This window comes from Argentina silus, assembly GCF_951799395.1.
Source record: "Argentina silus genome assembly, chromosome: Y".
NCBI classification, from domain to species: Eukaryota; Metazoa; Chordata; class Actinopteri; order Argentiniformes; family Argentinidae; genus Argentina; species Argentina silus.
In genome coordinates this window covers 21,968,259-21,982,435 of record NC_139654.1, presented here as the reverse complement: position 1 = coordinate 21,982,435, position 14,177 = coordinate 21,968,259, and the positions used below count along the sequence as shown (strand labels likewise).

At 44.8% G+C, this 14,177-nt stretch overlaps 1 protein-coding gene across 3 annotated transcripts in view; it reads left to right on the top strand.

Moving 5' to 3' along the window:
- The window catches only part of LOC310824207 (cell division cycle and apoptosis regulator protein 1-like), a 67,079-nt gene that overhangs the window by 37,660 nt on the left and 15,242 nt on the right, over window positions 1-14,177 (top strand). For all 3 annotated transcript variants that reach the window (XM_083697021.1, XM_083697019.1, XM_083697020.1), the window contains 5 exons: window positions 10-93; window positions 5,668-5,856; window positions 10,436-10,627; window positions 10,804-11,025; window positions 11,247-11,376. In XM_083697021.1, coding sequence (XP_083553147.1) covers window positions 10-93; window positions 5,668-5,856; window positions 10,436-10,627; window positions 10,804-11,025; window positions 11,247-11,376 — 817 coding nt within the window. The remainder of the gene's footprint in view (window positions 1-9; window positions 94-5,667; window positions 5,857-10,435; window positions 10,628-10,803; window positions 11,026-11,246; window positions 11,377-14,177) is intronic.

Here is a 14,177-nt window from a genome sequence, read left to right as displayed (position 1 = left end):
TTTTTGAAGGAGGAAGAGGAGAAGGATGAAGTTGATACAAAGGAGGTGACCACCCCTACACACTGGACCAAGCTTGATCCGAAGTCTATGAAGGTAGGATTCCATGTCTTGTACTTTTACATAAACATAAAGAGATCTGAGTCCATCAGTGAATATAACTGTGAATCGCTTAATCAATAAAGCTTGCCTTAGTTCAGGCAGGACACTAAGTCGAACAGCGCAGCTGTCCGTCAGATGACGGACCCTCAGGTGACGGGACAGCTGATTCACACGTATGCAAAACATCAATCACATGTTCAGGGACAAGGCTTAAAGCAGCCGTCTTATGCAATGGTTAAACAGTGCGACACCACTGGCTATGAGAGTATTACTTGTTGGTCGTCCTCTTACCATCATCTGGTTGGGGTTTGTTAGGCCCAATCTTCTGAACCCAACGTTGGATGTTTTCGACGAGGAAATCGAACAGGTTTCGAATAGATATTTTGTTTTCGCCAGGGGATCGCTTCCTCCATGGGTGTCGAACATGATGACTCGGATACAGATATTCCTGCCGTGTTCGGCGGGCAAGGCCCGACAACAATTGACCGCCAGCGGTTGCCCCTCTCCTGTCCAGCGATGTGCCCTGCCACTCCCTCTCTTTATATTGTCTCATTATCTTCTCTTGCAGGTTGATTTCTGCGTTGTTACACATGTCGGTAGGCTACAGCAAGTGTACCAGTTGAGGAGTTTACGTAGTGAATAGTTAAGATATCTTCAGTATGATCAATAGCTCATGTGGGTGTGCGGTATCAGTTCAGTATCAAAGGTTTTGGCGCTCTTTATTTAGAGTTCTGACTTGCGAGTGGTTGCTTCAACAATGTAACCAGGGGTTTCTGGGTTTGCTTATGCTGGGCGTAGTTCAGTGGTAAACGACAGTGTTAGCTGTATTAAATGAGACAGTGCTAACCAGCAGATAGCAGCGCATTCTATTATGCTAGCACTAGTGTTTTCAGCTTCTTCATGGTTACCGCGTCATACTTGTAGGATTGAGGCATCATATGATTCTGTATTCAGCGACATTGCGCCATAATTTTACTGCGTTGTAACGCTACTAGGCTAGGAATGGCTTAATTATCCTGTACTATAGGAAGCATGTCTGACTCAGCAAGTGACCTTGGGGGGGGTGGGGGGTGTTCGACAATGGGATGCTTGAGCTACAAGTACATAGTAGTAGGTATCAGAATTCAAGTTGTACACTCACCGGCCACTTCAATAGGTACACCTGTTCAACTGCTCATTAAAGCAAATATCTAATCAGCCAATCACATGGCAGCGACTCAATGCATTTAGGCATGGAGACATGGTCAAGACGACCTGCTGAAGTTCAAACCGAGCATCAGAATGGGGAAGAAAGGTGATTTAAGTGACTTTGAACGTGGCATGGTTGTTGGTGCCAGACGGGCTGGTCTGAGTATTTCAGAAACTGCTGATCTACTGGGATTTTCACGCACAACCATCTGTAGGGTTTACAGAGAATGGTCCGAAAAAGAGAAAATATCCAGTGAGCGGCAGTTCTCTGGGCGAAAATGCCTTGTTGATGCCAGAGGTCAGAGGGGAATGGCCAGACTGGTTCGAGATGATAGAAAGGCAACAGTAACTCAAATAACCACTTGTTACTGTAGTAGAATTTAAGTAATGGTATTTTGAAATAACATACCGTTAACCAGAGCTGTTGATTCATTCAGAGACTTTATTCACAGAGAAAGAAGCCGTGTCAGGTTTGCAAAGTTGATCACACTTTCCACTTCCGTTACCTGTCTTTTTATAGACATCACATAGGTCAACACCCTTCATTCAACAAACGTCTACTTCCTGTCTACATACACCAATAATATTCAAGAACTACTCTAGTCAACCCCCACTGATCTCACCCCTTCTGAGATGTTCCAGGACCATCTGGTGTCCTTGTGACCTTTTCCCCTAGGTGTGGGATTACAACCCTTATACGTCTTTAAATTTACCATATTACAACCAAGGTATGCAAAAGACCATCTCTGAACGCACAACACGTCGAACCTTGAAGCAGATGGGCTACAGCAGCAGAAGACCACACCGGGTGCCACTCCTGTCAGCTAAGAACAGGAAACTGAGGCTACAATTTGCACAGGCTCACCAAAATTGGACAATAGAAGATTGGAAAAATGTTGCCTGGTCTGATGAGTCTCGATTTCTGCTGCGACATTCAGATGGTAGGGTCAGAATTTGGCGTAAAAAAACATGAAAGCATGGATCCATCCTGCCTTGTATCAACGGTTCAGGCTGGTGGTGGTCGTGTAATGGTGTGGGGGATATTTTCTTGGCACACTTTGGGCCCCTTAGTATCAATTGAGCATTGTTTAAACGCCACAGCCTTACCTGAGTATTGTTGCTGACCATGTCCATCCCTTTATGACCACAGTGTACCCATCTTCTGATGGCTACTTCCAGCAGGATAACGTGCCATGTCACAAAGCTCACATCATCTCAAACTGGTTTCTTGAACATGACAAATTCACTGTACTTCAATGGCCTCCACAGTCACCAGATCTCAATCCAATAGAGCACCTTTGGGATGTGGTGGAACGGGAAATTTGCATCATGGATGTGCAGCCGACAAATCTGCAGCAACTGCGTGATGCTATCATGTCAATATGGACCAAAATCTCTGAGGAATGTTTCCAGCACCTTGTTGAATCTATGCCACAAAGAATTAACGCAGTTCTGAAGGCAAAAGGGGGTCCTAGCAAGGTGTACCTAATAAAGTGGCCCGGTGAGTGTATATTTTGAGTTTTTGGGTGCGTTGTTCACCACAGCAGACCTATGTTACCCTTCCTCTCCAGTGGTTTAATATAGATAAGTACCCCATGTTCACAGTGCTACTGTTTCCTGCATTGGAAATCCGGCCCAGTTTATACTTCCACAGAATGTGACGAGACTGGATACCAGTGAACCTTTGGCTTTTCTATTCTGTGTCTGTTAAACTTTGCGCTGTTATGTTGTATGCAGGGTGTCGTCCGACATGCACGTATTCCTGGCTGTGTATACTTGGGTTCTCTTCGCGGTCTTCGTCTAGACGTGCACCGCCGAGTTGTGATGCAGCTCCTCTTAGTTTTGTGGGTCTTAACAAACTTGGTTCAGAGCATGGTGCAAATTATTATCCTGCCAACATGCCTTGCCCTCCTTTCAGCTAATGATTCTAGCCTAAACGCGGTGCGTCCTGTGTGTCCAAGGGTGCTCTATACATGTGAATGGGGCGGCAAAGTCGACAGTAAAAGTTGACGATTCTGCTTGGTTTCTCTCAGCTGAATTTCGGCTGCATAGTTGGTGTCATGTCTGTTATTATTCCTGTGGTATGTGCTTTAGTCTCTGTGTTTGCATTACAGAAACTACAGCCTCCTCTAAGGCTCAAATGTCAAGCATTCTGTTCAGCTGCGGGGCGTGATTTCTGCAGTATAGATTGTTTGTGAATTCCTTCATAAGTCTCAACAGATTAAAGAAAATGCATTTAACACGATAAAGTTCCAGACTCTTCCTCTAGTGCACAGTTGGTGTCCTCTTAAGAAGTGGGTGTTTTAGTCGCTGAGTACCTTTACTTGGTGTTCTCATGGCTTGCATGGGTTTCTAAGGTGTGGTGAATACACGCCTCGTAATCTTGAATCCCTATGATCTCACACTTCTGATTTGAAAATGGATAAGCATTTGTTTATATCACTCTCAAACACTCAAGTCTGATAGAGCTAGCAGAGGAATGCTATTGTAATTTCTCGACCACGGACGATGCCTACTAAACCGATGTTCATCAGCGAGGAGGGCAAACCTATGACCAGATGCTGGTTCATGCACGTCTCCAACTCCTGTGCCAATGTTATGGGCTATTTCCAGGAATATACACACTTCACTCCTTCTGCATCGGCGCTGCAACCTCAGCCACCCCCATTGCTAACAGGTGCATAAAAGCAAGCATACAGCCATGCAATCTCCATAGACAAACATTGGCAGTAGACGTACTGAAGAGCTCAGTGACTTTCAACGTGGCACTGTCATAGGATGCCACCTTTCCAGTCAGTTTGTCAAATTTCTGCCCTGCTAGAGCTTCCCCGGTCAACTGTAAGTGCTGTTATTGTGAAGTGGAAACATCTAGGAGCAAGTGGAAGAAGTGGAAACAGCTCAGCCGCGAAGCGGTAGGCCACACAAGCTCACAGAATGGGGCCGCTGAGTGCTGAAGCACGTAGCGCGTAAAAATCTGCTGTCCTCGGTTGCAACACTCACTACTGAGTTCCAAACTACCTCTGAAAGCAATGTCAGCACAAGAACTGTTCGTCGGGAACTTCATGAAATGGGTTTCCATGGCCGAGCAGCCGCACACAAGCCTAACATCACCATGCGCAATGCCAAGCGTCGGCTGGAGTGATGTAAAGCACATCGCCATTGGACTCTGGAGCAGTGGAAACGTGTTCTCTGGACTGATGAATCACACTTCACTATCTGGCAGTCTGACGGACGAATCTGGGTTTGGCGGATGCCAGGAGAACACTACCCGAATGCATAGTGCCAACTGTAGAGTTTGGTGGAGGAGGAATAATGGTCTGGGGCTGTTTATCATGGTTTGGGCAAGGCCCCTTAGTTCCAGTGAAGGTACAAAGCGAGGTCCATAATGACAGTTTGCCGAGCTTGGTGTGGAAGAACTTGACTGGCCTGCACAGAGCCCTGACCTCAATCCCATTGAACACCTTTGGGATGAATTGGAACGGTGACTGCGACTGTCAGGCTTTCTCGCCCAACATCAGTGCCCTAATCCTCTTGAATGGGAGTGGATCCCCGCAGCCATGCTTCAACAGTCTTCCCAGAAGAGTGGAGGCTGTTATAGCAGCAAAGGGGGGACCAACTCTATATTAATGCCCATGGTTTTGGAATGAGATGTTCAACAAGCACATATGGGTGTGATGTTCGGGTGTCCACATACTTTTGGCCATTTAGTGTAGTTTTAGGTTCACATTATGCTAGAATGACCCCCGTCTGATCCAGGATGTAAAGCATTCATCCTTGCACTGAAGAAGGTCCAGGGGGGACACCGGGAGGGTATTTCCTGATTACACACAGGTCACATCGTTGCAGTGGTGTTTGAATGGTTGTGTTTTGTTGGGGGTTTGATAAGTCATGGGCTCCCTGCCATATGGTATTTTGTGTTTTGTTGTTAATCTTCAGGCAGGGGCAGAGGAAATTAGGCAGAGGAAATTAGTGACATAGCTAGCAAAATCAATATTTTGTCTAAATCTAATGTTCAATTGTTTATGCTACTAACAATAACAGGAAGTATGTGTGTTATCAAGGCCAATAGCGAAGTCATTGTAATCAAGTCAATGCATTCTTTTCTGCAAGCACCTGAGGGCGAGAATATTGAGGTTGATTTCTCTGCCGAGTTTGAACTGTTGATCCTTCCCATCTAAACTAACCTGGAGGGAGCAGTTAGGGTTAAAACATTGCCTTCACTTAGCCAATCAAATAGAGTTCAGTGATTATATCCAGGAAGGAAGGATTGATGTAGCATCTCCCCACATGAATTTTTTTTCGGAGTTTTTAGATTTTTAGTGTAGTCAAAGTAAAGTTGTGGTTGATTCAGTGTGACTTCCTCCCCCTTCCCTTCCCCAGGTGAATGACCTGCGTAAGGAGCTGGAGTCTCGCTCTCTGAGCTCTAAGGGGTTAAAGTCACAACTGATCGCCCGCCTCACCAAGCAGCTGAAGGTGGAGGAGCAGGTGGAGGACGCCAAGGAGCCAGAGAAACCGGAGAGGCTGGCCCCAGAGGAGGAGGAGCCCCAACGCGTGGAGGAGGACAGAGAGGTAAAACCAGTCTAAAATAATCAATAATCCAAATTAGTCCTCTAGTCCCTTAGCCAGGGATCTCCAGGGAACTAGTGCACTGACAGAGGTAGGGGGATAGTTCACTGATGGAGACGTAGACAGCTAATGCACTTACAGTGCCTTCGGAAAGTATTCAGACACTTTTTCCACATTTTGTTGTGTTGTAGACTCAATTTAAAATGGATTAAAGTAAAATAATTTGCCATCAATCCACACACAATACCCCAGAATCACAAAGCGAAAACAGGTTTTTAGAAATTTCAGTAAATTTATTCAAATTTAAATACAGAAATACCTCATGTACATACAGTGCCTATAGAAAGTCATCATACCCTGTGAAATCTTTACCTTTTGTCACATTACACCCTGGAAATTAAAATAAATGAAATCTAACTTGAGCTGTATGTACACATTATAACCCTCATCATCAAAGTGAAAATAAACATTTAAAAAATTCTGGACAATTAGTAAAAATTAATTAGTGAAATACCTGGTTTGGTTAAGTGATCAGCCCCTTAGAGTATACCATTATAAACTTGCTCAGGTGCAACCAATCAACTTCCAGATCAAACACCAGTCTAATTGTCCCCCCACCTGACATCAATTGTAGTGGTTTTGATTATTTCAGAATAAAACCAGCTGTTTCTTGAGGATTCCACTACTAGAAGTGCATGGTTCTGCAAAGAATTCACCATGGTTGGAAAAGTACTTTCAAAAGGCCTCCGGGATAAAGTTGTAGGAAGGCACAAGTTAGGTGAAGGCTACAAAAAGATTTCGAAGGCTTTAGCTATCCCTCTGAGTACCGTTCAGAGCATCATTAAGAAGTGGAAGGCGTATGGCACCACCAACACCTTGCCTAGATCAGGCCGTCCGTCCAAACTGGATGACCGAGCCAGGAGGACATTGATCAGAGAAGCTACCAAGAGGCCAAAGGCAACTTTGAAGGACTTTATGGCTGGGACTGGTCTGTCTGTGCATGTGACAACAATCTCACAAGCTTTACACAAAGCTGGCCTGTATGGCAGGGTAGCAAGAAAGAAGCCTTTTCTGTTATCGGGTGGTAATGCGGTGGACCCAAGTGCGGAGAGATACTCAGACGACAGCGTAAAGTATATTTCAAAGGGGGTTTTAATCATATAACTGGGGAACGGCATACAAACAAACACTGGGACCAAAGGGTAAAACGAGGGTGGAGAAAACAAGCTCCATAAACCAAAGTACACACTTAATAAGTGGAATAACTAGAACAATGGGGTAACAACTGGAAATAGCGGAACAGACGGGCAGACAGGGTACTTACAGACAGACAGGGAGAATCTCTGACAAAGACATGGGGAACACACAGGCTAGATATAACGAACAGGGGACAGAACACACAGGTGAAACAATTCAGGGTAGATTGGGAGGCCACTGGCCCCATATCGCCAGAGGAGGGCGCCAGAGACACCAGACAGCAACCTCAGGCGTGACACTTTTCTGAAAAAGTGCCACGCTCAGTCTCGTTTGTGCTATGCAAAAACACACCTGGAAGATTCTGTTGCCATGTGGAAAAAGGTTTTATGGTCAGACGAGACTAAGATTGAACTTTTTGGATTGAACTCCAAGCGCTATGTTTGGCGAAAACCAAACACAGCACACCACCCAAAACACACCATACCTACTGTGAAGCATGGTGGTGGCAACATTATGTTGTAGGGATGTTTCTCTTCAGCGGGGACTGGGCAATTGGTCAGGATTGAAGGGAAAATGGATGCTGCCAAGTACACCCAAATTCTTGAGGACAACCTGCGTCCCTCTGCTAGACAGCTGAAGATGGGCAGGTCATTCACCTTCCAACACGACAACGATCCTAAACATACCGCCAAAAGAACAACGCAGAGGCTTAAGGATAGAAAGGTGAATGTCCTTGAGTGGCCAAGTCAGAGCTCTGACTTAAATCCGATGGATTTATCTGTGGATGGACTTGAAGAGAGCAGTCCACCGCCGCTCACCACGGAATTTGACTGAACTCGGAACAATTCTGCAAGGAAGAATTGGCAAATATTCTCCAATCTAGGTGTGCAAAGCTAGTAGAGACATATCCAAACAGATTGATGGCTGTAATTGCAGCAAAAGGTGGCTCGACAAAGTATTAAATCAGGGGACCGATGACTTTTCCAACCTTGTTATTCTTGTTTTTCATTTTTTATAAATTTTCAGAACTGTCGCCTTTTTTTCACTAGATGTTGTATGGCTAAATTTGTACATAAAGCTGTTTTTTTTTTAATGGGTTTTGATTTCAGGCTGTACGACAAATATAGTAACTATTTCAAAGGGGTATGATGACTTTCTATAGGCACTGTAAGTATTCAGTTTGTAATGACAACCTGATCCACACAGTGTGTAATTGATTCCTATGCAAATCAGACTGCATTAAGATGGACGCAATTCAACTTATTGAGCAAATTGTTTATGACATTTTTGCATTTTAGCTAATTTTAAGAGTGTCATAGCAAAGGGTCTGAATACTTATGTACATGAGGTATTTCTGTATTTCAATTTTAATAAATTGACTGAAATTTCGCTTTGTCATTATGGGGTATTGTGTGTAGATTGATGAGGATTTTTTTTTTTAATCCATTTTGGATCAGGTTGTCATTACAAACTGAGCAAATGGAGAGGAACAAAACTGCTCAGGAATGCGACCCTGAGGCCTGGGGAGACTTACAAAAATCTACAAAGTTGAATGGTGGAGAGGAAAAAGCACAGTCGATGGGACAACATAATCTCAGTCACTCTACAAAATTGGTCTATAACCAAGTGGCGAAAAAGAATCCCTTAATGGAAAAAAATCTATCTCATATCCATAATTGTGTTTGCAATAAGTGATACAGCAAAGAAAGTGGCTTTGTGTTTATTTGGTTTAACCACAAAGCATTGAGTTTGATTGCAAATGCAGCACATGAAATGCAGTTTCCGCACCATCTCTCGTGTGAAGAATTGTGGTAGCTGCATCAAGTTATGGGTATGTCTGTCACTGGCAGGGACTGGGGAGTTTGTCAGGATCAAGAGAAAATTATGAAATTTGCTGAGTTGGTAGTGACATCTACACAGTGTGTAATTGATTCCTATGCAAATCAGAGACCCTATAAAAACAAAGATATTCATTCCAAAATTACATGAACTATTATCCTTGCATTAAGATGGACTCAATTCAACTTATTGAGTGATTTGTTGATGACTTCTTTGCATTTTAGCTCATTTTAAGTGTGTCATAGCAAAGGGACTGAATACTTATGTACATGAGGTATTTCTGTATTTCAATTTTAATACATTTACTGAAATTTCAAACAATGTGTTTGTGCTTTGTCATTTTGGAGTATTGTGTGTTGATTGATGGCAAATTCTTTTAATTTAATCCATTTTAAATTGAGTCTATGACACAACAACATGTGGAAAAAGTGAAGGGGTCTGAATACTTTCCGAAGGCACTGTATAAACAGCATGACCAGGTTCACGAGTCAATTGATTTCTGATGAGTTAACGTCTCTCTCTGGCAGGAGCTATCTCCTGTAACGATGACTATCCTCAATCAGCCATACATACGTTTGTCCCTGTGTCCTGTTCTGATAGATGGCACACAACCCATTCTTCCCCAGGGACACCCCCCTTGTGTGTGTGTGTGTGTGTGTGTGTGTGTGTGTGTGTACACGCACGCACCCCTGTGTTTTGAAATCATACGCTGCCACGGAGAGCAGAGAAGGTAACCCCACTCCGACTCCAACAGAGGGCCTTTGTGGTTCCCCCATTCCCTCCTCTTTAACCCCCCTATATCAAAGGACTGGGATAAGAGATGCACACACACACAGGCTCGGTTGTGGATAATCAGTCCATTCCAATACAGTTTTTAAGGGTGTGGAGTCGGGTTGCGTTTGTACAGAGTACGTTTGGTGAAGTTACTGATCACATTGCAGTTTTTTCTCCTTTGATGTTTGTTTTTCTTGTGAATAAGGAGGCTTCTGAGGTTTAAGGGGGGTATACAGGTTAAGAAACGTGTGATTGTGGTCTGATGTAACACTGGTCTCATTGATGGTTTAAGATGGTCAGTAAAAGCTAAAAGATTGATTGCAGTCATGCCATTCAAATGACTGGGCAGAAAAGATGTCGATCTCTGTTCTTTGTATGTGAGACTTCTCATTTTGAAGGTGTTGACCTCCTTGTCATTACTCTCCCCTTTGTCCTCTCAGTTGAGCTCTGTCTGGGTTCCTTCAGCTGTGGATGGGTGGCTGATGTCCACTGACAGTGAGACCATTCTCTCCTTGTCTGTCTGCATCAAACCATCCCTGTCTAGCATCAAAACCTCCCCCATCTTAACCCACCCCCTCATCTTAGGAGTTGGAAGGAGTAGAGCACACACAACACACACATGCGCATTAGGGTTGGCCGGTATACCGTATTAACGTTATCCCTCGGGATTTGAAAATGCCCACGTTATGCTTTTCAATACCGTCATAAGATTTCTGCTCCATTATCTATCAAACTGCCAAATTAGGCTCTAAGGTGTCTCTCTCTCTGGCAGGAGGAGGAAAGAAAGAGGCAGGAGGAGCTGGAGCGTCAGCGCAGAGAGAGACGCTACGTCCTTCCTGACGAGCCCACCATCATTGTGTACCCTAACTGGGCTGCCAAGAACGGCAAGTTTGACTGCAGCATCATGTCTCTGAGCGTGCTGCTGGACTACAGACTGGAGGACAACAAGGAGCACTCCTTTGAGGTGAAACTACACCAAAGACTTATTTAATGTCAATCTGGGAGGAAAAAAAATATTTACGCTATGTACATTAAATGAATTAACCAGTCCCTTTCATATAACATTCTCGTAAGAATTCAAGTTAGTGGGATGGAATGTTTGGTTCCAACATGGAGGGTGGTCTCTCTCTGCCTCTCCAGGTGTCCCTGTTTGCGGAGCTGTTCAATGAGATGCTGCAGAGGGACTTTGGTTACAGGATCTACAAAGCCCTGGCCTCGGTGCCCTCCAAGGACGAGAAGAAGGAAAAGAAGGAGAAGGCGAAGAAAGAGGCAGAACGGAGGGAGGCAGAAAAGAAGGAGAAAGATGAGGAGAATGGAGAGCCGGCGGTGAAGAAGGTCAAAGAGGATGATGAGAAGAAGAGGGTGAGTGTGAAAGTTCTTGACACGTATTGGCTTCGCAAATCATAGAATCCCTTCATCCGTTTTTATTTTTTTATTGAGTAATGCCCAAATGCTTTGTTTGTTGATTTTACACAAATCAGTTCATACACCTGAATCAAAGGAACTGCTCTCAAATGAGGATGTGTTCATAAATTGTGCCTCACTGTATCTAAATGGACATACCATTGCTTGTTGAAAAACAGGAGGATGAGAAGAAGAGGGTGCTGAAGAAAGATGAGTCTCGAGATGAAGAGGAGAACGAAGACGAGAGCAGCAACACCAATGTTGAGGAGTATGACCCCCTAGAGGCTGAAGATGCTGATGATGATGATGGTACATGTAGCCATAACCAGAGATACCATGTTTCTTTTGATCAGGGATTCCGACCTCAGAAAACCAGGAATTATTGTCCTATTGTCATTGTAACGAGTTCCATTGTACACAGAGGCAGACGCAGTTGTGTGGTGAGGGAAAGGTCCCGTTTATTCATGATGATTGCTTTTCAGCCCTCCATGCACTCGGCAACTTTCCAGTTGCCGTCCTTCCTTCAAAAGCAGAGGCACACACATCTTAAACCCTTAAAGCGCCCTTAAGGGCCTCGAACGACCCCTGGCACTGGCCCGACCATTGGACCGGATCCAGGGCACCCTTCCGGGTGAGGTCCGTCAAGGGACTGGCCAGCTCTGAAAATCCCGGCACGAACTGCCGGTAATAGCCAGCCAGCCGCAGGAAGGCCCTCACCTCCTTCTTCGTCTTGGGCCGCGGAGAGGCGGCGATGGCCGCAGTCTTTTCAATCTGCGGCCGCACCTCCCCCCGACCCAAGTGGTACCCCAGATACCGGATCTCCCTCCGCCCGATCACGCACTTCTTCGGGTTGGCCGTCAGCCCCGCCTGCCTCAGGGACCGCAGAACAGCAGCCACACTCTGCACATGCTGCGCCCAGGTGTCACTGTGAATGACAATGTCATCCAGGTAGGCCGCAGCATAGGCAGAGTGCGGCCGCAGAATGCGGTCCATGAGGCGCTGAAAAGTGGCTGGGGCTCCGAACAACCCGAAAGGGAGCACCGTGAACTGGAATAGCCCGAGCGGAGTGGAGAATGCAGTTTTCTCCCGGGATACCGGCGAGAGTGGAATCTGCCAGTATCCCTTCGTGCAATCCAACGTCGTGAAATACTTGGCCGTGCCAAGCCGGTCCAAGAGCTCGTCAACCCGGGGCATCGGGTAGGCATCGAACTTGGAGATCGCATTAACCCGTCTATAATCCACACAGAACCGTATAGCCCCATCCGGCTTGTTGACAAGCATGATGGGGCTACACCAGTCACTGCGGGACTCCTCGACCACACCCAGCTCCAGCATGGCTTCCAATTCCCTGCACACAATGTCTCGTTTGTGTACCGGTAACCTATAGGGACGCGTGCTCACTGTTAAACCCGGCTGCGTTTCTATATGGTGGTCGATAAGTGTAGTCTGTCTCCCGGCAAAAGTTGAGTTCCAGTTTAAAATATAAAATTCACAACCAGAACTCATAGCCCAGTACAGGGCTCCGGTACCAACCCTCTAGTAACAGGTTTGGACCATAGGGGTCCGGTGTTGGTTGGTGGTGGTTAGATTCACTCCGCTGTTAACAGCCTAAAAATCCCATAGTTCCCCCAAATCTTCCTTCACTCCCTTCCAATGCACTGAAAAGTCACCCCTATAAAACCGTGCATCGAAGCAAATGACCTCTATGGTTGACGGCTGCTCTAACCTTAATGAGTGCCAGTTGGTGTGGTTGCGGATAAAAGATTTATCGGTATGGACAATATACCCAATGGAGGTAACAATAAGGGGCCAGATATAACCTTTCAGATCCTATGATATCACATGCACAGTAGCCTATAACTTTTTACATTACCAGGAAGAGTAATATGACTTATACTGAGTTCTACAATTTAGAGTAAAATGATAATACATCATTAAATTTCTTGAAACTGTTGCTTTAAATGCAGGATATGATGTTTAATTAATAATTCAAAGCATTACAGCATAGCTAAAATATCAATAAATGGGGTTACAGACAGCTTGATTAATTGTTAACATGATAATAGAAAAATGATATAAATTGAAAATAATAAAAACCTATCAGCCTGTCTTACTACTGGTCCGTGAAGATTAGAGAGGCTTCGATTCCAAACCCCGTCGAGTTAGACCGCTTCCTCTATCCGCCGTGTTTGTGGTAAGCTCGAGTTTCCTCTACCCAGCCAAGAGGCTCTGATTCCCCGCAGGGCTTCAGCCTTGCCCCTGACAGGCAAAATCCAGAAAAACTACTAAAATTATTTTCTTTTGGTATTGATTGAAGAATCCTGAATTCTAGACGATCCTGAACTCCCAATGATCCGGAACTCCAATTTATCCTGAAATCCAAATGATTCTGAAATCCTGTGTCCAATATTATCTGTGAAACTGATGAGAACTCCTGTAACAATACTATATCCAAGGGGGTTCCTCTTAAAACAATAATACTTAGAAAACAACAAAACTATAATAATTGTTCCTTCGTGTGAAAACCTATGATAAATGCTCCTCAGAGTGAAAACCTATGATAAGTGCTCCTCAGAGTGAAAACCTATGATAAATGCTCCTCAGAGTGAAAACCTATGATAAAAGTTCCTTGGTATTACCTAAAGCCACAGCCCCAACAGCTAAGGGTTAAGCCCCGTGCTGAAAGAGAAGCTGTGGAGTTCTCAAATTTTGGTCTATTCCCTAAACTGAATTCCAAATACTTATCAAGAAAACTCGTCTCCAAAAGGTTGTTCAGCGGTGGCAATCCGTAAGTCAGAATATAATCAGAGTATGAGCTCCGGGCTTGGTCTCCAACACACTCAATCCTGCTCCAATGCCTCAAGTATTACGCTCTGCAGCGGGGTGCGCCCAGCGAAATGCCCCAAGAAGCATGTTTTATACCCTGGCTAAGGTACCTCCCTGTCTGGGACATTGCGTCGATGCCTGAATCACTGGGCCTAAGCCTGAATCATTGGGTCTATGTCTGGACATTGTCTATATCTGGATATTGCGGGTCTAGGTCTGCTTGCACAGTACATATCTATGTTTTGCATGCAGAACTTCTCTATCTGTTGTACATCTATGCCTTG